Source organism: Phlebotomus papatasi, chromosome 1 (genome assembly GCF_024763615.1).
Source record: "Phlebotomus papatasi isolate M1 chromosome 1, Ppap_2.1, whole genome shotgun sequence".
NCBI lineage: Eukaryota > Metazoa > Arthropoda > Insecta > Diptera > Psychodidae > Phlebotomus > Phlebotomus papatasi.
In genome coordinates, this window is record NC_077222.1 from 103928119 (window position 1) to 103951343 (window position 23225).

At 38.3% G+C, this 23225-nt stretch overlaps 1 protein-coding gene across 1 annotated transcript in view; it reads right to left on the reverse strand.

The window, feature by feature from the left end:
* Positions 1 to 4147: 4147 nt before the first annotated feature.
* The window catches only part of LOC129799811 (microtubule-associated protein futsch), a 192571-nt gene continuing 173493 nt past the window's right edge, over positions 4148 to 23225 (reverse strand). The window contains exons 6-7 of the mRNA XM_055844038.1: positions 10412 to 21349; positions 4148 to 6900 (exon numbers count right to left, since the gene is read on the reverse strand). Coding sequence (XP_055700013.1) covers positions 6731 to 6900; positions 10412 to 21349 — 11108 coding nt within the window. The 3' untranslated portion in view covers positions 4148 to 6730. The remainder of the gene's footprint in view (positions 6901 to 10411; positions 21350 to 23225) is intronic.

The following is a 23225-nucleotide window of genomic DNA, read 5'->3' on the forward strand; positions in this document are numbered from 1 at the left end:
CTTGGGAAATTAATTGTAAAGTGCGATTCCTGTTCAATTTAATTCTTTGTCTAAAATTGTGGTTCAATTTTTTTTTCTTTATCAAAAAAATAAATTCCATATCAAAGGCATTTCTCATTTAGCACCAAACTTACTCTATTAATTTCCTTTCGTATCCTTAAACCAATTTTTTTTTTAATTAAGCAGAAATTGTTGGAAATTTTGAGGGGATTTTTTTTTTAGAAATTAGCGATAAAATTGTGTTAAAGTTGAAACAAATTGGAAAATTTGTTGATGATTGAAGAGGGAAAATTGGGCATTTGAATTGTGCGTCTTTTGTGCGTGATTCTCCTTCTTATCGTCGTCGGTAAATCCCGTCTATCTAATCCTTTTATCTCTTTCCTCGCCTAAATTGATGAATTTCTGAATCATCTCTCAAACTTCTCAAAGTAGCTGTTAAACATTTAGCCAATATCTCAAGAGATTTCTCCCTTAGCCCAGTGATAAATGGATCAATGCGAAAAAGTTACTTTGGCAGTTTGAGCAGAGATTCAAAGAAGTTCAAATGCTTTTTCCCTCTTCAAGCATTCACAATAAATATTGATTTCCCTTCAAAAAGAAAAAAAAATATGCCTCTCAAAAAGAAATTTTAAAATTGCTCTCTCGAAGGATTTATTGCAAGAACAAATTGTGTAATTCCATCGAATATATACCACACACTAGGCCCTTATTACACTAAATCGGTATTTTCATTCACAAACCACCATTTTTGGGAAATAATACATTGTATAAAAAAGTTTAACTATTATTTGGGTGTTGATTAAATTCAATACAAAAAAAATGGTTAATCTTGAGAAATATTTAAGAAATAAATGAAAAATTGATGTAAATCAACTAAATTCTACTGAAAACAACTTCCTGCAATGATGTTGCACACTTCCTATTATATTTTTTATATATTTTTTTCATATTTTTTTTATTTATTAATTTCCCTCACTATTCCATCCTATTTTTTCATCTGTAATAAAATTAATTATTTGTCACTTCCATTTTTTTTAATATGTCTCACATTCCAGTATCGTTCATGACTATAATTTATTCTTTCATTTTAGAACGTCTATCAGACTATTTCTTGGTTATTTTTAATTAATCTTTTTTTTTCATGCTAAAATGTAGTTATTTTTCACTTTTTATCGCCTAAATTATGCAAGTAATAGACAAATCGATATATTTTCTTCTGAATTGCAATGGGCAAGGCACAATTGATTCTGTTGGGAAAACATGAGGAAAGGAGAACCGTTGAATCGTCAAATACAAAAAAAATGTGGTAAAAATACCCAAAATATGGTTAAATTCGAGGTTTTTACCATTAAAAAATCCTGACGTCCTTGTAAAAAAAGACGTAACTTGAGTAGGATTCGATCCCATGATACCTCAATACGCTACCTAGCTTTAAACTGAATTCTAGTAATTAAAGAATTAGTATCATTTTTGAGAGAAAATCATTCGATTAATTAGTGGAAAAGTTCCTGATTACGATCAAGATTTAATTAAAGAAGATTTGGCTAAAAAGGATTACTTTCAGTAGCTCTGCAAGTTACACCGATGTACCAAGAGTGTGATTCCAAGTCTTACCATGATTTTTTAATCATTTAAAAAATTCCTGTTGTACTTGTAAAAAACGAAAAGAAACGTAACTTGGGCGGGATTCGAACCCATGACACTTCAATACGCTACCTCGCTTTAAATTGAATTTTCATTTTTAAAGAATTATTATTATTTTTCGAGGAAACATTCGCTAAATCAATGCGAAGGATCCTGATTAAGAACATCAAGATTTAATTAAAGAAGATTTCGCTAAGAAGTATTTACTTTCAGTTGCTAGGGGAAACTGGGGCACCACCAAACACGGGGTACCACCAAACACGGGATACCACCAAACACTAATTTTTATTTCTAAACTACTTGGACTATCTCGACCATTCCTTCAGTGGACAAGCATCCCTATAGTGCCTATAAATTCCTCTGAAGTCGAATATCCAATTAAAAAATTGCAGTGTTTGGTGATACCCCGTGTTTGGTGGTGCCCCAGTTTCCCCTATCTAAGTTACACCGATGTGCCGAGAGTTTCATTTCAAGTCTTACCTTTATTTTTTTAATAATTGAAAATTTACTGAACCCTTGTAAAAAAGAAAACAAAAACGTAACTTGTCTGGGATGCGAACCCATGATACTTCAATTTACTTCGCCTTATATTGATTTTTTACAATTAAAGAATCAGTATCATTTTTCGAGCGAAAACGTTTAACAAATCAGTGAGAAAAATCCTGATTAAGAAGACTAGGATTTAATTTAAGAAACTTTGGCTAAGAAGTATTACTTTCAGTAGATCTGTAAGGTACACTGAAGTGTCAAGGGTTCGATTCCCGTTCGCGCCATGATTTTTTTTTCTTTTTCAAATTGAATTTAAACCGTTTTTAATGCAAATAATGTATTACGACAAGTTCAGGTAAGTATAATAAAAATTCTGCATAGGAATGCTTTTTCTAAAAGTCCAAATCTTTAAAATAAAAATCACTTTTTAGAGTTATTTGTGCGCTTAAAAGATCTGGTTTATATTAAAGGTATAACAGAAAAAAAATCATGCCAAAGGTAAGATTCGAACCTTACTTAAATACAATCCGGTTTTTTTTTTTAATTTTTGTATTTTAATAGCATTGAAAATTTTACTTTTATCTTTTGTAAAGTTTTCTATACTTAAAAATTTCTTTCTGATTTGAAAACTTGTTTTCTGATTTCAAAATTATTTTTGTTTTAAAGTCAAATAAAAATTATTTAAGTCAAAAATAATTTTTTTGTTAAGGAAAAAAGAGCGGAACTCATTAGGCATGTAAGACTTTGAATCTCTAACACTTATAGAAAATCTCGTTGCTTCTTCTCTTCTTAATTTGCGTTTTTTTTTAAATTGAATTTTGCTGACAATTTTTAAACTTTAATTTTTTGATTTATAACAACTTTGAAAATGAAGTTTTGCATAGTTTCCTGTCTTATGTGATAATTTTTTACTGAAAATAAATATATTTTTACTAAAATCTATTAATGTTTAAAGGAGAAAATGATAAGAAGAAGAAAAAAAACGTGACTCAAGTAAGATTCGAACCTTTGAAATTTCAGTGAGACCTCTTTCTCACTTTTCTTTTACAATTGCATCGGAAATTAAGAAAAAATCTTTTTGCTTGCTTTTTTATAGTGTCTGTGTCTATTTTGGGTTTTACAGATTCCCTGAATGGATCTAACAGGTTCCAATTGTACAGATCGAAAGAAAAAAAAATCATGAGTCGAGTAAGAATCGAACCCTGGAAACTTTCAGTGTTCTTCAATGGATCAATCTTCGATCTTCAAGTGACACCTGTCAAATACAAGAGATGCCAAAAATGCCCCTTCTCGCTAGTGTTTCTATCTGTCATTTTCTGAATGAATTTTCGGTCTGATGAGATCTAGCAGATAGTAGACGGAAAAATAGACCTCTCTTGATTTTTACTAAAAATCAAGAGAGGTCTATTTTTCCGTCCACTATCTGTCATTTTCGCTCTTAATGGCTAAGGCGTACCTTTTAGATCAAGACAATTTGATGAAGTCGAATTTCGGATCCCTTTCTTTCTCACATAACATTGCTCCAAATTCAATTTAGCTCAATCGAATTTGGTATGCGAAAGAATGAGATAGTCATATGCAAAACATGTGAGAAAGAAAGTGTTTTGAATTTCGACTTCATGAAATTTTCCTGATCTAAAAGGTTTGCCGGAGCCACAATCACCAATCGGAGAGCTTTGTGCTTTTATCGTCCAATGATTCAACTTTTTTTTTTTAAATATTTATATTTGACAACCCTAGTAGTTCCCCTTTAAGGTAAAAATCTCCGCGAGGGAGACAACTATAACTAGTTCTCTCTCTCTCTACCTCAACCCTCTGCCTTTATGTTTTCAAAACAGAATTAATTGTGCGCTGCCCATTACATTTTCTCTGCTCTATTTTTATAGGTATTTGTTGTTTTTTTTTTAGAAAAAGACTATAAAATCGTGCTTCTATCAATTTATTAATTTTTTCTCACTCAATATACCTAACACTTCCTTGTCTTTTCGTCAGTTTAAAAGCTTCTACAATTGTGTTTATTTTCTTTTTGTCTGAAAAAAGGTCTTTTTATGCCTATTTTGACGACGATTTTTTCTAAAGCCAAAGCATTGTTTTTGTGATTTAAAAGTCGTCAGGAAATTTATTATGATCTTTATCTAAAGTTGCTCTTTTTTAAAATTTGTTTTTTTTGCTAATTTAGAAGCTTTTCTTGCTCTAAAATCGATTTGAACCCTTGTCTGATTCGATTTCTTTTGGAGTTTGCTAGTTTTATTAAAAAAGATTATGGGAAAGGATTTGTTTTTTTTAACTACTCCTTTTATTTATTTTTTTCATAAGATCAATTAAAAAATAATGATTAAAATTTGTTAATGCTCTCTAGAGTATTATTTTTTACTTTTTTTGTTTTTTTTTCTTCAATTCAGGTTCATTTTTTATATTCTTTTTTTAGTTAATTTTTTTTGTATCACAATGCACGCTTTGAATTGTATTTTTTCTTCACAATTGTTTTTTTTTTCTATATTGTTAGAGGTTCAGATTAGATGGAAAATCGTCTACGGTGATTTTTTGCTGGTAGATTTTTTTTTAAATTGATTAAAGTGAAGGAGAGAATCATGCCAATAAAATTTGATAAATTGTGCCGGATTTTGGGAACAAAATTAAAAAAATAATAAAATTTTTGCATGCTTTATTAAAAATTTGTTCTTATCCGCTTGTCTCATTCATGAAATTCAATGATAAATGATTGTAGACGATTAGAAACTTTAATATCATTTTGTTTTTCTCACTATATAATTTGTTATTTTTTTGGTAAATAGTTTCTTGATACAATTCTTGATGATCAACAACAATTAATAGGTTTTTTTCAATCTCTTTGGTCGTAATGATGCTAATATTTTGATGAAATGTGTGATGTTTTTTTTTTTAAATGATTTTTTATCATGAGAATTCTTTTACTAGAGATTTATTTCTTTGAGAAATTTTTGTTTTTTTTTTACTAATTTTTGAATTTTAAATTCTTTTTTTTTCAAATATATAATTTTTCCAATTTGTTTTAAATGTAAATTTTCTTTTTTTCTAATTTAACATCAATAATTCTTTCTCTCGTTTTTTTTTCAATCTTTGTGAGTGATTTCGAGTGTTCAAAATTATGAAGTGCTTTTGAATTTTTCCATTTAAGAAACTTTGTTTTTTTGGGTTTTGGCAAAAAAATCTATTTTTTGAGTTTTTTTGGATTATTATTTCTGCTACGTATATAATTGTCATTTTATTGAATTGGAGGAAAGATTTTCATCATTTTTTACTAATTAATTGTTCTTAGTGATTTTTTCTTTTATTATTTTTTCAATTTTTTTTTAAATAACTATTTAATAGGTACTGACTTGCTGCTTCGATTTTATTTTTAATAAAACTCATTCTCATATAGTTTATTCTTGAATGCCTTTCCAATTGTTTTGCTCTTCATCTATGAACGGTATTTTTTTAAATTTATTTTTAATATAACTTGTTTTTTTTTTTATTTAGGTTCTTTTGAAAAGTTTGAAATATTTCATCTAAATTCTATAACATCAAATTTGATATAATAGTGGTGTGAGTGTTTTTTTTTATTTTTTTAAATTGTCAGCTAAAAATCATTTATTTCATTTGGTATATATTTTATAACAACTCTCTGGAGCTTGTTTATTGACCACGTTTTTTTTTTATTAACCACACATTTGTCCTGAAATGTTTCATTTTCTTATTACGCTCTAAAGAGAAATTCTATTGTGAAATTGAACTTATGATTTTTGTTTTTATTTTTTAAATTTTTTTCAAAAAATCTAGTGAAAAAATGTGTGGATTTTAAGAATTTTTTCTCTCTCTTTGGCATAAAATATTTAAAGGTTTTTTTTAAGGTTATTTAATTCTTTCATTTAAATGTCTTTGTGTTTCTTTTATTAAATAAGCTCTTTCATGGATTTGTTTAGCAAGCTATTTGATGTTTCTCGATGATCCTTCTTCCTCAACTTTGATCAGAATAACCTCCTTATAAGTGATTTCATTGTAGCATTTTCAACATGGATATAATTCTCTCTCAAAAAAAAACACTATTTTTTATCCCTTTCTGAGAATTAAAAAAATAGTTTCAACAAAGCTTTTTGATTTATTTTTACTTTTTTTTTATTTTAAATTGTCAATTTGGATACCTATGCTCTTCCTGTTTTATCATCCTCTATTAATAAGAAAGTTTCAAAAGTAACAAACACAAACGTGGACATGAGGCACATTTTATTCCACTAAAGTGCATTAGTTTTTGTTTTTTCAATATTTTTTTAAATTTTTTTTTTTTAAATTTATTTCAATCACTTTTTATTCTTTGGTAAATAATGCAAATTTATTTTCAATATCATTCCAATAAGTTTTTCGACTTTGAAAAAAAAAGCTATCATTCATGACTAGTTCATCGTATTCTGTGCTTTTTTTTTGCCAATTGGAAAATGGTTAACAGAAAAAAAATTAATATGGAAATTCTTACTCAACTTTTATGTTACTTTTCTCTCTATCCATTTTGTTTTTTTTACTCTGGATCTGAGTGTTTTGAATCCATCCGCGACGAAAAGGCTACAAACATCCCCGTAGCCTAGAATTCCAGGCGATAGGCCGAACACGAGGTCTCATGATCTTGCAGATTGATTGTGCAGCGCGATGCAGATGGTGACAGGTCGATATGGTACTTTGCCAGGAGATCCTCATTCTCAGAAACCCAATATCCAAGAACATCCGTATCGTACGTGGGAATGATGGTAACTTCTGCAAGTTGCAAGATAAAGATTCATAAACCTGATTGAAATCTGAACCAAATCTAAACTGATTCGAAATCGGGTAAAACCGACTTAACCTAATTCCGAATTCAAAGACCTTTCAAATGAACCTATAAATCTTAAAAACGCTTTAGGAATAACTTCTGTAGAACCTTTTAAACGATCGAACATGAAAAATCGTACGAAGGAAAAATTGAGGATTGGAAACCTCTTTTGCGAAATTAGAAAGCCGAAAAAGATCTGAATATAAATTTAATAAAAACGAAATTGTCATAGACAAGATTATCAAAGCTGAAATTGTTAAAGCCGAAATACACCCGAAGATGAAATTTGCTAAAAACGGAACTATCATAAACGAAATAGTCGAAACCTAAATAAATTCGTAGATAACTTCGATAAAAACGAAATTGCTGTAGACAAAATTACTATGGACAGGATTGTCAAAGCCTAAATTGTCAAAGCCGAATAGTCTCGAAGAAGAATTTGATAAAAACGGAATTATCGTAGACGAAATGGTCGAAATCTAAATAAATCCGAAGATAATTTCGCTAAAAATGAAATTGTTAGAGACAAAATTGCAATGGACAAGATTGTCAAAGCCAAAATCGTCAAAGCCGAAATATGCCTGAGGATGGATTTGCTAAAAACGGAACTATTATAAACGAAATAGTCGAAACCTAAATAAGGCCGAAGATAATTTCGAATAAAACGAAATTGTTGTAGACAAAATTACAATGGGCAAGATTGTCTAAGCCAAAATCGTCAAAGCCGAAATAGACTCGAAGATGAATTTGCTAAAAACGGAACTATTGCAGACGTAATAGTCGAAACCTAAATAAATCCGAAGATAATTTCGGTAAAAACGAAATTGTTGTAGACAAAATTGCAATGGGCAAGATTGTCAAAACCTAAATTGTCAAAGCCGAATAGTCTCGAAGAAGAATTTGATAAAAACGGAATTGGAGTAGACGAAATAGTCGAAACCTAAATAAATCAGAAGATAAATTCGATAAAAACGAAATTGTTCTAGACAAAATTACCATGGACAATATTGTCAAAGCCTAAATTGTCAAAGCCGAAATAGACTCGAAGAAGAATTTGTGAAAAACAGAATTGGGGTAGACGAAATAGTTGAAACCTAAATAAATCCGAAGATTGTCAAAGCCTAAATTGTCAAAGCCGAAATAGTCGAAACCTAAATAAATCAGAAAATAAATTCGATAAAAACGACATTGTCGTAGACAAAATTGCCATGGGCAAGATTGTCAGAGCCTAAATTGTCAAAGCCGAAATAGACTCGAAGAAGAATTTGCGAAAAACGGAATTCGGGTAGAAGAAATAGCCGAAACCTAAATAAATCCGAATATAATTTCGATAAAAACGAAATTGTTCTAGACAAAATTGCCATGGACAAGATTGTCAAAGCCAAATTGTCGTAGACGAAATCGACAAAAGTGCAAACCCCTCCTAAATTGATATTTCCAGAAATACTTATTATTGGTATCGATTAACAATATGGATTTTGACTATCGGACATATTTCGATTTTACAATTAGGACTTGGACTACCTTCGTCCATGATAATTCTGTTTTTGTAAACTCACAGTAAAAATCGAAGCTCAAAATGTTAAAATCGAAATAGACCAGAAGATGGATGTCTAAAAACGGAATTGTCATACACGAAAAAGTGCAGTCGTGAATTGTTTATCGAAAACAAATCTAATGAACATATCAATTCAGGAAGAGTGCACCAGGTTCACGGAAGCCCAAAATCGATATGTAAAACAATTTTCTTTTAGATTGTTGAGAGGTAAACGAAAAAACGTACAAACAACGTATTGTAATTTTACTTTAAGTTTCAAAGTTCATAAAACACCTTCCGATAATCAATAACTTCAGTTCGACTTCGAAAACACAAACAAATGTTTGTAGTTATCGAACCTATTACGTGGTTAAGTATTTAAAATTATCTTGGAATCTTTGACACAAAATTTGCATTTTAGAATCCTAAAAAGACGATTTTGATTTTGTTTTTTCTGCCTTTATTACAATAAACTATTAAGGAAAATAGGAGCCTTGATGTTCTTTCAGATTCCAGATTTATAAGGTCGAATATCGAAATTGGTTCCTTAAAGATTTATTTAAATAAAAGTCATAAAAAAAGTCTAGGAATTTTAAACGATCTAGGTTTGTGTTATTCTGTAATTAGGATTCCAGTAATGAGCCTACGGATATTTTTTTTAGGTTTTATAACATGATCATCAAACTGCGTAGCGTGTGGCCTTGACATCATTAAAAGATCTTCGTGACACAGTTTCTAAACTGAAGAACCTAAAATTGATAACCTGAATTTCGAATACTAGGTTCCCTGAAACTCTAAATTTGTGTAAAATTCATGTGAACGCTTGAGCTATTGAGGAAAATAGGAGCCGAAGTTCAGATTCCAGATCTAGAAATCGAATACCGGAACTGGTTCCTCAAAAGATTTATTCAAATAAACAAGTCATAAAAAGTCCAAGAACCCTGAACGATCTAGGTTCCTTGTCTTATTCTGTATTTAGGATCCCAGTAATGCACTGACGGATCGTTTGTTTCAGGTTTAATAATATGACCATCAATCTTCGTAGCGTTTCGCTTTGACATCGTTAAGAGATCCTAATGAAACAGTTCCTAAACTGAAGTACCTAAAACTGATAACTTTATTTTCGAATATCAGGAACCTAGAAACCCTGAATTTGAGTAAAGTTCAATGTGAACGCAAAGCCTTCGGCTATTGAGGAAAACAGGAGCCTATGTGCTCTTTTAGATTTCAGATCTAGAAGATCGAATACCGGGACTGGTTCCTCAAAAGATTTATTCAAATAAACAAGTCATAAAAATGTCCAGGAAGTTTAAACGATCTAGGTTCCTTGTCTCATTCTGTATTTGGGATCCCATTAATGCGCCTACGGATCGTTTGTTTCAGGTTTAATAATATGATCATCAATCTTCGTAGCGTTTTGCTTTGACAAAAACAAGCTGCTGAATACCTCGAAAAAGCCCAAGAAAGTCTATACATGCTCTGGGAACATCCTAACATAATTAATGAACGAATCTCAGAGAACATTTGAAACACTTGACTACTGATGAAGGCTTCGAGACCGAGCCGAAAGCTCTGGAAAAAGTTGATGAGTTTTCCCTGAGTGAGTTGTATTTTACCGACGAATTCCCGAATCCCCACCTCGTTTTGCTTTGACATCATCAAAAGTTCCACAAGAAACAGTTCCTAAACGGAAGAACCTAAAACTGGTAATGTGATTTTCGAATACCAGGATCCTTGAAACCCTGAATTTGTGTAAAATTTAATTTGAACTCGAGCTTGAACTACTTCATTACTGGTTTTCTTGTAGGATGTTGTAGAATAGTTAGACACCCCCTAATCGGTCTTCCGATTTAAGAATCCCCATTTGGACTTAAGAAAGGCTCCTAAATAGAATGTTTCCAAGAAGGAATAGGACTTACCCAAGTCTTTGTTCTCCCATGTTTGCTTCGCCTCGAGGAGAGCGTTGTAGACATCACGACTGGGCTCTGTGCCGGAAAAGACGTAGTATCGCGCCCGGACGCGTTTGAAGAATTCCACATGGGAGTAGTAGGAGTTCCCGTGGTGGGGTACATAAGTGAGATCAATGTAGACAGGACTGGTGTTCTTCTTCCCCTTGATCGGTGACTCCGATCGCTTTCTCAGGTTCTTTTCGTTGTTCATCTTTGTCTTGCTGATGATGAGTTTTCGCTCCTTCTTCGGTGTAGTCTTCATCTCATTTTCAGCTGCCATTGGGGCAGGTGATGGCAGTCCTAGGGGTTTGCCCCAGGATGCCAGGAGATCCTCTTTTTCTTTCTGGGATTCCACAGTGGTTGTTGTTGTTGATGTTGTGGTGGATGTTGATGAAGTGGCTGATGTTGTGACACTTGAAGATTCTGTAACTTGATGCTTCACAGTTTTCTGGATATCCTCAAGGTGGAAGGTTGATTCTTCCTGGACAATTGTGGACTGTTTCGATGGTGAGAACTCATACTTTGCTGTGATGCTGGACATGACTTCAGGTCCTCGAACTTGGCGGGTTTCTTCGAGAGCTTTCTCGAAATCTAGGTCAGCTTCATCGAGGAATTTGTGATCGGCTGATTTCTTGCTCTCCAGAGATTCTAGGGTGATTTTGCTGGTCACAATGGTTTCTGTAGTCTTCTCTTCATCAGGGAGTGCTCCGTAGATTGAGGCACTCATAGGATCTGCCTTGTAGGTGGCTGAAATGGGAATGGCGGACTTTACTTCCTCACTTCCATACTGAGGTGGAATGTCGTCTTGGCTCTCGTCCAAGTCGAATTCCGAACGTTTGCTGACGCCTGAGCTTGATCTCTGGAGATCGTAGTCGTAGGTGAATTTTGAAGCATGTGAAGCTGCACTGAGTGGAGAACTGGCTACTTCCTCATCGCTAACGAGCTTATCATCAACAGCTGAAGCGACTTCTTCTACCTTTTGCTGAGTTTCACCTTCAGCTTTCGGCTTATCTACTGTCATTATCTCCATCTTTGTTACCGTTGTAGATATACCACTACTACTCTCCTTTTCTTCAAGAACTTTCGTCTCTGATACCACAGTACTTGATGTCACAGTTGTCGTGACTGTTTCGATTGATTCCTCACCTGGACTCACCTTGGGGAACGGTGAGGTTGGCTGAGGTGAAGCTTCTGAGGGTTCTCCTGCAGACCCTAATCCGTACGATGTTGCAATGGACTTCGAGACACTTTCAGAGCTTGTAACTCCACCAGAAGCACCTGGACTCGATTTACCCGACACGTCTTTTGGTGAGGAGATTGTCGAGGCATCTGTTGATGGGGTGGCTTTCACTCCCGGACTCACAGGGGCTGTTGGAGGTGTTTTTGTGTCAGTTTTTTCCTTCTTGTCCTCACTAACTTTCGCGTCCTTCAGCTTTAGATCGTCTGGGACTTCCTTTGACGACATCGAAGCGATTTCAACCTTGGTTGTTTCGATCTTCTCAGAGATCTCGATCTTTTCAGATATCTGTTCAATTTTTTCCGTGATTTTCTCAGTAACTGTCTCAGCTACCTTCTCCACTTGGGATGAAATTTCCTGGACTTCAGCCTTAAAGCTTTCAGCAAGCTTGTCTACGACGGATTTTTCTTCAGACTTCTTATCAGACGATGAAAGTGGAGATGATTTCCCACTTGTACTGAGTTCTGGAGATAACTTCCCGCAAACTTCATTCTCCGGGGAGATGGATAGTTTCCTCTCAATGTCCAGAGTGTCTGGGTATTTCTGGTCCGGGATCTCCTTGTCTGTGAACGTGTCGCAACCACTCAGTGGGCGTTGTTCAGTGATGACCTTGGAAAGGGCCTCAGCGTCGTCTTTTGTGTACTCAACTACTTCATCCAGAGCGGATAGAGGTCGGGAATCACAGGCTGCTCCATACATACTCGTGACCATTATCGATGACACAGACTTTGAGCGGATTTCCTTGATTAGTGCTTTTTCGTCCTCATCTCGATCACTCGCTACCGATGAAGACCGGGAACGTGCCCCATGGCTTGGAGATTTGTCACTGGCATGACTTGCCACTGAATCCGGACGCGGTGAAATGGACATCTCCATTGGATACTTCTCGTCGACATCGCTAAGAGCTGATCCTGGGCGAGATGTCTCAATTTTCTTAGGAGCTGGAGTTGGATGTGGAAGGACTCTCATTCCATCCCTATCACTCTCATGACTCTGCTGTGATTCTGGACGTGAGCTCTCTTTGGCGACTTCTGGACTTGGTGTCTTCTTCCCTTTGTCATCATCCACATGACTAGCTGATGATGCTGGACGCGATGATTCCTTGAATTCTACCTTGAGATCGGCTGAAATGGGTTTATCATGAGTATCACTCACTTGACTAGTTGCAGAAACTGGACGTGATGTTTCTCTGATTTCCTGAGATTTTTCTGTGGCTTTTTCACCTTCAGCGGAAGCAACTGATTGTGGACGTGGAGATGACTCCTTTGAGGATGGCTTCAGTTGTTCATCATCTTTGACACTGGCGACTGACTCTGGACGAGAAGATGATTTCTCTTGTGCTTTTGAGGTTTCAGGGGTCTTTGATGGTTGTGGTGTTTCTGTGATTGCTGGACTCTTTGATGGTTCCGGAACACTGGTTGGTTCGGGTGATTTAGATGCGATTTCTTTGCCTTCATCCTTCGCGCTTGCAACAGATTCAGGCCTGGAAGTTTCTTTTGAGGCGCTCTTAGAGTCTACTGTAGCTTTGTCTCCTGCATCCTCAATGGCTGATTCTGGACGTGAAGATTCTTTTGCAGGAGGCTTTGGTTCAGGACTTACTTCTTTAGGTGGCGACTTAGACTCTTCCAGTTTATCTTTATCTGGAGATGCTTTCTTTTCTTCTTGTGCGTCTTTCTCACTCATTCTTGACTCTGGGCGTGATGCTTCTTTGGAAGGAGCTTTTGTTTGCTCCTCTTGCTCCTTGATATCTCCACTCTTCGCAGATTCAGGTCTAGGGACGTCTTTTTGTCCAGGTTCTTCCTTAGTTGGTTCTTCTTTGTCACTTACGTGACTAGCTACTGAATCTGGTCTTGACGCTTCCTTCGAAGCGTCCTTACCCTTATCACTTGCAGCTGATTCTGGACGAGATGACTCTTTAACCTTCAAATCTGTCTCCTTGTCACTTACATGACTAACTACAGATTCTGGTCTGGATGCTTCCTTGGGCGGACTTTTGGTTTCCTCTTCAACTTTTGCAGATTCCTCTTTGGTGCTTGCGACTGATTCTGGCCTAGATGGTTCCTTGGATGGAGCCTTTGCCTCATCTTCTTTCTTTCCTTCTGCGACTGATTCTGGTCTAGAAGTCTCCTTGGATGGAGCCTTTACTTCATCTTCCTTCTTTTCTCCTGCGGCTGACTCTGGCCTAGATGGATCCTTAGATCCCGTCTTGCTATCTACTTTATCACCAGCAACAGATGGGGATCGAGATGATTCTTTAGAAGGCATTTTTTGATCCTCTTCAACTTTAGGACTGTCTTGTTTTGAAGAAGCATCCGTAGTTGATTCTTGTTTTGAATCTTTGACTTCACCATCAACCTTGGGAGCCTCCTCCTTAGCACTTGCTGCAGACTCAGGTCTAGAGGCTTCCTTAGGTGATCCTTGCTTTGAATCCTTGGCTTCACCATCAACCTTGGGAGCCTCCTCCTTAGTACTTGCTGCAGACTCCGGTCTAGAAGCGTCCTTAGGTGATCCTTGCTTTGAATCCTTGGTTTCACCATCAACCTTAGGAGCCTCTTCCTTAGTACTTGCTGCAGATTCAGGTCTAGAAGCGTCCTTAGGTGATCCTTGCTTTGAATCCTTGGCTTCACCATCAACCTTGGGAGCTTCCTCCTTAGCACTTGCTGCGGACTCCGGTCTAGAAGCATCCTTAGGTGATTCTTGCTTTGAATCCTTAGTTTCACCGTCAACCTTAGGAGCCTCTTCCTTAGCACTTGCTGCGGACTCCGGTCGAGAGGCATCCTTAGGTGATTCTTGTTTTGAATCCTTGGCTTCACCATCAACCTTAGGAGCCTCCTCCTTAGTACTTGCTGCAGACTCTGGTCTTGATGCTTCCTTAGGTGATCCTTGTTTCAAGTCCTTAACTTCACCATCAACCTTCAGAGCTTCTTCCTTAGCACTTGCTGCAGATTCAGGTCTAGAAGCGTCCTTAGGTGATCCTTGTTTTGAATCCTTGGCTTCACCGTCAACCTTTAGAGCTTCTTCCTTAGCACTTGCTGCAGACTCCGGTCTAGAAGCATCCTTAGGTGATCCTTGCTTTGAATCCTTGGTTTCACCATCAACCTTAGGAGCCTCATCCTTAGCACTTGCTGCGGACTCCGGTCGAGAGGCATCCTTAGGTGATCCTTGCTTTGAATCCTTGACTTCACCATCAACCTTGAGAGCTTGTTCCTTAGCACTTGCTGCAGACTCCGGTCTAGATGCATCTTTAGGTGATCCTTGCTTTGAATCCTTAACTTCTCCATCAACTTTTGGAGCCTCCTCCTTAGTACTTGCTGCGGATTCCGGTCTAGAAGCATCCTTAGGTGATCCTTGTTTTGAATCCTTAACTACATCATCAACCTTAGGAGCCTCATCCTTAGTACTTGCTGCAGATTCTGGTCTTGAGGCTTCCTTAGATTCTCCAGATACTTTAAGACCTTCTTCTTTAGCGCTTGTAGCGGATTCTGGCCTTGAAGCTTCCTTAGATGGAGCTTTTGAAGTTTCTTCTAGTTTAGGACTGTCTTCCTTAGCACTGGCGACTGATTCTGGTCTAGAGCTTTCTTTTTGTGGTTCAATTTTTTGTTGTTCGTCCTTAGCGCTTGCAGCAGATTCTGGTCTTGAAGCTTCTTTAGAGGAGTCTTTTGAGGGTTCCTTGCTTTCTGCTGCACCTTTCAGTGCTTCCTCTTTAGCACTTGCTACAGATTCTGGTCTCGAAGCTTCTTTGATGTCTTCAGCTACTTTTGGAGCTTCCTCTTTACCACTGGCTGCAGATTCTGGTCTAGAAGCTTCCTTGGTATCTTCCGCTACTTTTAGAGTTTCTTCTTTCGCACTGACAGCAGATTCTGGTCTGGAAACTTCTTTTGGTGATTCTTTCGTTTCTTCATCTAGCTTCAAGGCGTCATCCTTTGCACTTGCTGCAGATTCTGGCCTGGATGGTTCTTTAGAAGGAGCTTTCAAGCTTTCTTCAAGTTTGACACTCTCTTCCTTTTCTCCGGCAACTGATTGTGGTCGGGAAGCTTCCTTGGAAGGAGTTTTCGTTTCTTCCTCGGCTTTCACGGCAGCATCTTTGTCGCTCACTTGACTTGCAGCAGATTCTGGGCGAGAAGTTGCAGGAGCAGCATCCAGTTTGTCTGATTCTTTTGCAACAGATTCTGGGCGAGAGGATTCTTTTGAAGACACTTTGAGATCGTCTTGTTTGTCGGATTTGGTGCTAGCTGCTGATTCTGGTCTGGATGGTTCCTTTGAAGCTGCTTCAACTTTGACTTCCTCCTTCTCTGCAGTAGCGGATTCAGGTCTTGACGCTTCTTTAGATGATGGCTTGGACTCTGCCTTCTCTGCTTTCTCACTTGCTGATGATTCGGGGCGAGAAGACTCGGCAGGAATTTTATCCTCAACATGACTTGCAGCAGATTCTGGGCGAGAAGATTCCTTTGCGGGTGTTTTGGATTCCGCTGGAGGGGATTTGTCTTTTTCGCCAGGAAGACTGGCTGCAGATTCTGGTCTCGATGGCTCTTTGGAAGCTGGAGCTTTGGATTCCGGTGGTGAAGTATCTTTGGGAGGAGTCGGCGAAGGAGTTGCTGCTTTGCTGACGTCCTTCTTATCACTGGCAGCAGATTCTGGACGAGAAGGTTCTTTGGAAGCAATTGAAGCTTTCTCATCTTTCTCGCTAACAACGGAGGCTGGTCTTGATGTTTGTTTAGCCAGATCTGCAGATTCAGGACGAGAAGGCTCCTTTGAGGGCGCAAGTTCTTGATCTTTCACGCTGATAACGGATTCTGGACGAGATGTAGCTTTGTCATCCTTGGGAGGCGATTTCTTTCCATCATCTTCCACTTTGACATCAGACTTATCTTCTGGCTGTTCATGATCTTTTTCGATATCTTCAATGGACTTTACACTCGCGTGACTTGCCGATGAATGGGGTCTAGATGAATCTTTAGGACTTATTCCAAGAGATGTCTCATCTCTGGTCATGTCTTTTTCACTCAAAAGACTCAAGGCTGATTCCCTGCGAGAGTCACCAACCTCTAATGGCTTAGCTTGATCTGTGATATCTTTTCCTGGTGAAGGAGGCGCTTTGTGGTCCTCTTTTGCAACTTTGGTCTCTTCGATTTCTTTGCCATCTTCCTTTAGATCTTGTTTCGCTTCCTCTACAGCGTCCTTAACATCTTTCTCAATCGCTTTGACTTCATCAACTTTCTGTTGTACTTTCTCTGAAAGCTCATGCTTATCCTTTTCTTCAACGGAAATCGGAGATGTTTTGATGTCTGGAGATGATTTACCAGACTCTGGCTTTGATTCACTGGGAATTGACTTGATACTTGTTGAAGAGGATTTCTGCGAATCCATATCGAGACTAAGGTCAACGCTGGGTTCTTGCTTTTCTTCAGTTGGTTTTGGTGCCTCCTTCTGATCCTTTGTGACATCCGGGGAGGCTTTTCCCGAGACGACTTCGGGGGTGAATATGATACTACCCTGAGGACATATCTCAATCTCTTCTCCTCCATCTTCGCTGCTTGCTGTTACCAGCATTCTCTGTACAGTTGGGGCTTCCGTCTCGCTTCTTGCACTCTCCCTAGAGAGCTTTCTCTCCAGTTCTTCGGGATCAAAATCAGGGATGATTTCCTCCAGATCTTTATCGGATTTCAAGACCTCGGCTACATTAGCGACGATCTTGGCCACTTCTTCAGGTGTTCTTGGTGAGACAGATCTCTTGGGCTCCTTTAGTTCTGGGGATTTGGAAGTCTCTTTGAATTCGATGGATGCCTTCCTTTCTGTGGTCTCTGGAGACTTTGATTCTTCTGGTTCAGCTTCAGCGATAATTGTCGGTATTGGAGATTCTCCCTTGGCTTCCTTGATTTCAGGTGTCTTACGTGGCGGAGATTCTCTCTCTTCTTCATCTTCTTCCTTGATATCATTGAGATTGGAGTCTTCTCGTTCAAATGGAGTATACTTAATGTCTTCAATCTGGAAAGATGACATTGTTCCACGAGGTGGTGATGTTTCCTTCTCCTCATCTGCATGTTCAGGTAGTTTCTCAAGGATCTTAACATCTGTTCCTATAAGTCGCTCGGCCTCCTTGACTGGAGAATCCAGTGTAGTGATATGGGTCTCTCGAAGTTCCGTTGTGAATCCCTTAATCTCATATGGAGGGAGTTGTGGCATTTTCTCAACAGCTGCTGGGATGTCCTCAACTTTTGGGGCTTCCTTGAGGATTGCTTCTTCAGGACTTGGTGTCTTCTTTGTCAGTTCCTCAATCTTATCTATCCCAGTCTTGATGTTGTCAGCTATTCCTCCCAGGAAGGATGAAATTCCGCCTTTAGCTTTCTCTTCCATTTCTTTGACATCTTTGGTGATTTCTGCAATCTTTGAATCAACTTTTTCTGTTGTTTCCTTAAATTTCTCATCAATTTCCTTTGATATATCTTCCAGTTTGTCAGATACTTTATCTGCGACCGTCTCTGCGGCCTTACTAGCTTCTTGAACTTTCTCCTCGACAATTTCTTGAACTTCTTGGGCTTTCTCTTTTGCATCCTCTTTGACTTGGGCGGCAGCTTCCTCGAGTTTCTCAGCTTCTGAAGAAACCTTGGCTTTCACTTCTTCAACTTTCTCTTGAACTTTCTTGTCAACAGTTTCGGCTTCTTTTACCAGGGATTCCTTGACACTTTCGCCAAGGTCTTTGACCTCAGCTACAAGGTCCTTCTCAGCAGGAGGCGAAGTAGTTTTCTCGTCCTTGACGTCATCTTTCTTCGGCTCCTCCTTCACTTCAGTCACAGTCTTTGGTTCCTCCGTCTCTTTAGTCTTATCAAGTTCTTTCCTATCTACTTCAGTCTCAACTTTGCTCTTTGCATCAGCAATCACAGCATCTTTGCTCTCAGGAGCAGAAACGGTATCATATGTCACATAGTCTACTTCTTCATGTACTGGCAAGTCGGCCACCTCATCGGGTGTCTTGATAATATCCCTAATGGGTGTCTGATGGGCTGGGAACTGCATTCGACTGGGCATAGTTCGCTCAGCTGCAGGATCGGATATTTTGGGTGGCGATGATGCAGCTATTGTTGGAACAGCCGCCACAGCTGTAGCACTATCAGGCAGTTCTGCCTCCTTTGTCTCCTCCTTAACGTACTTCTCCTCAATAACCAGATCTTCCTTGATCTCATCAAGAGGAATACGTTCATCTTCAGGCAATGTAGGAGCAGTTGTTGCACCAGATTCAATTGTAGCCGAGATTTTCTCATCAGGCTGACTCTCAGCGAGATTCTGCTCAGCCGCATCCTTAACTGCCCCTGCTTGCTCTCCCTCGACTTCTCCGTCTTCCTTGGTGTCTGTAGTTTTCTTGGTACTGCTTATTTTGTCTTCTGGGCTCGGGGTGGAGAACTCTTCGGTCTTGGCTGGTTCACCTTCTGTCTTGGTTTTGGCAATCTCTTTGGCGGATGAGATAATGTCCTGAACTTCCTCGCTAACCTTTTCCTTCAATTGAGATTCATCCTCAATTTCTTGTTCTGCCTTCTCAATCTCAATTGTTGCTGGTCCTTCGATAATCTGCACCACTCTTGGCTTATCCTCAGCAACTTCCTCCAACTCCTTAGCCTTAACCTCTGCCTTTTCTTCTTCTACGGCTTCCTGACTAGCTTTGCGTTTCTTCTCTGATTCCTCAGAGTCACGCTGATATTTCTGGATCTCCTCTTCCTTTGTCATGCTACTCTCGGGCTCGTTGATGGAATCTTCAGTGTACTGCTCTACTTCTTCCTTCTCGATGATCAAGTACTCTTCCTCTTCCTCAGCTTCAGTTGTGCTGTCTTGCTTAGATATGTCTGCAGCGAGATCACGATGTTCAGCTAGAATTTGCTTCTGCCTGGCTTTTTCTTGGTCTCGCTTGAACACAGCCTCAATCTCGCGGACTGCTTCCTGTTCCTCCTTGAGTTCATCCAGTTCCCTCTGCTTCTCTGGATCAATCTCCTTCTCTGCTGCCTCAATAGTGACCTTCTTGGCGGCATCATCGGCACTCGGAGTAGAAACCAGGCTGGAGTCTGTGGTACCTCCTTTGTCAGTCTTTGCCTTTCGGAGCTTGGCATCCCTGTCTACCTTACCCATAATTCTTGATTTTATGGGACTCCCAGGACCTACTCTTCGAGGTGGAGATTCTCCTTTTGGACGTCGAGAAATGGGTTTGCGTTCCACCTTGATGGGTTCCTTCTTCTCGGATGGCTTGGCAGGAGCCTTGGCTGGGGCTGCGGTCTTCTGCTTGGATTCCAGCACTTTGCGGTTATTGGCCTCTTTGGCACTCTTGGCTGGGGTACTCCCTGGACTAGAACGCATTGGCCGAGACACAACCTTAGGCTTTGCTTCGGCCTTTGTGGCTGTTCCATTGACCATCTTGGTATCGGATGTCTTCTTTGGTGTGGAAGTTGGGGAGGACTTGGTAGTGGATGCTTCCTTCTTCTCAGTCACATCCTTCTTCACAGCCATGGATTTTGGTGGCCGAGAATCAATTCGAGACCTGATTGGGGCTTTGGTGTCCACCTTGCTCTTGGCCTTGACCTCACTCTTGGGTTTGACTTTAGTTTCACCGTCGGTATCCTTGCTAGATTCTGTCTCTGTCTCATCCACCTTCTTGTCATCCTCAACACTCTTGGGCACTTCACCGTCTTTCCTCTCGTCGTCAGACTTTGCTTCAGTATCACTCTTCTTCTCCACCAGCTTGGGTTTGACCGTTTTGACTGGGGCTTTGATTGCCTTGGACTTCTCTATCTTCAGGTCCTCACTTGAGCTCTCCATCTGTCCATTGAGTTTACTCTCTTTGATCTTATTGTCCGGTTGAGATGGTTTAAGTTTGTTGTCTAGGGTGCGATTGTCCTTCTCAGGGGGCACTTTGGCCGGAGCTTTGGATGGCAGAATTGCTTCCTGAAGCATCTTGGCATTGTCCATTGGTGGTGGTCCTGCAGCCCTGAGTGCCTTCTTGGCATAGGCAGATTGTGTCAAACTTGGTGCAATTGACTTGGCACTGCACACAGGGGACTTCATAAATTCCAAATGCTTGATCTTCTCCAAGCCCTCGATGATTTTGTAGTCAGGAGTACTGCCGGGGAAGAGGATACGGGTGATGGTGTCATCAGGATTGGCTGGTTGCCATACCAGTAGGGCACAGATGGAGACAAGATTCTGTATGGGGAAGCTGAACTCTTTGGCATCGCGTGACATAAACAAACTCGAATCACCGGCTGCCCATTTGTGCAGGAACTCCTTCACCTCTTTGGCATCTCGAGATGGACTTATCACATACATATCGAGAGTTCCATGTCCCACTTTGTGGTATAGGTTGATAGGTTCGATGTCCCTGTAGCATACCTGAGGCTTCAGGTTGATACCACGGAGGTTCGCCACGAGCTGGTGACCCTTCTCGTTGAGGTCAATGAGAAGGGGATCGCGATCTTTATCACCGTCGGGGCTTAGGATGCTCTTGCGTTCTGGGATGTTGCAGAAGAAGTGTCCGATTTGGGGGTACACTTGTCCGTGCTGCTTACGCTCAACCACGGCACTAATGCCGTTGATGTTGCAGTTGTTGAGTCGGGTCATTAGCACGGCATCCAGACGGTCTAGATGTCGGGCAAAATCCCAGAAGCATGCCTTCCGGTTGAATCCTCCGTCGACTGTGAAAGGAAAAGAATATTAGGCCATGTAGGAAAAATGACGTAAATATTACTTTAATTTGAAACATTTTCTAGAAAAGCTATGCAAGTCATTGTGAGGAGACCTAGACCTAGGGGCAGACCTAGGACAAGGTGGCTGAATCAATTTCAGGATCTTGCCTTGGAGCACCTTGGGATCGAACCCGAATATCTTCTTGAAGTGGCTGAGTATCCACAGGTGTAGGCTGTTGAACTTGATATCATGGGTTCGCGAGGTCAATACGGATAAGCCGTTACTTCCCAAGCGGCATTTATCGCTATAAATGAGTAGAGATGTCTGACATCTGTACGAAAATAATGGCGAAGATTTTACAAATTTCTTCTATATAACCGCATAAATTTTTACATCCAAAATATAACAAATATTTATTTTATATATAATCACGTCATCCAGTACGGTAAAATGTATAGATTATGACTAAATAAAATATAATCGCTACACTATATCAATTTTATAACTATTGATCGCAGAATTGTCATTTCTTTTGCATTTTCATTTAAAATTTGCTCAAATATTTTCCTTAAATGAATAATTTTTATCCCCAACGATTCAGTCAGATTTTCTGTGCCTCGTGCACTTTTATCGCGTATGAAGATTTAATGCAATGACTGTTTTCCGTTAGAGAATACAATGTTAGTGAATAATATTTAATTCCCGATCTGAAATTCTCAAGGGAAAGCTAGAAAATTAATGAAAATAAAATTGAATAAGTTTATTGCCCTTTCCATCATATTATTGAAAAACTTATGGATATCAAATTTTTACTGCTTGTATTGGTAGAATACATCATTTTAAGCACCATTCTGGACAAATATCGAGGCTCATCAATCTTTTGTGCATAATTTTACATTAAATTGGGTTTAGCGCCACCAATTTTCTGTAAATTTCCACGCCATAATCTTCTTTTTGTTCTGATAAAATAAAATTAAGATGCTATAACCTGAATAAATAAAAAATATAGAAGAAAACACATCTTGACATATTTTTGTGATTATATTTACATTATGTCGTACATTTTCACATTACAGATTTCTTATAACAATAATGTTACTGCACAGTAAAAACTTCAATTTTATGCTTTTTAGAAACATTTTCTGCATTCTGGGCACTGTTTCTGCAATTCAGTTTCACGTTAGAAGATCAGGAAGCTATCCTAATATTTACAATTTGGCTACACTGCAATTAAAGAAAGAAAATGTTAACTCACGACCGAAATATTAATTCACAATTTTTCCATCAATTACACTTACTTTTTCAAATTTTATCCCTTCTATCTATGTGCTCGACTCCAATACAAACGCTGGTGCACTTCAAGGCTTTAATTTACGTTCAACGTCACTTTTTTCACAAATTTTCATTGGAACATGAATCTCTGCCTAGTAAACAAAGCAGAATTTGGCAATCTGGTAGCGACATACAAAAAGAACACAAGTTGTATATAACTTGTCTCCTTTACGGAACAAATGTAACTAAAAAATATCAAAACGTGATGTTCATACAGTTTCACGACATTATGTAAACATAAAAGCAAGAATATGTAAGATAAATATACTTTCTATATTTTTGACACAGTTTTATACATTTTCACTCAAAAACAGATTATATATAACTTGATTATGGATTTAAAAACCTTTAGTCATAATTTTAAGGGAAAATACCAAAATATTAACCGAAATTTATCAAATAAAATTATTATTCATATTAATAGAAAATAACTGTTATTTTCTATACAATGTTTATATAAGTTATTTTTCTGGTATAAGGTAAAGTACCCTGTAGTCGGCCGGTTTCTCAACTCGGCCAGTGCGGCTATTTATTCAATTTACTTAGATTTGT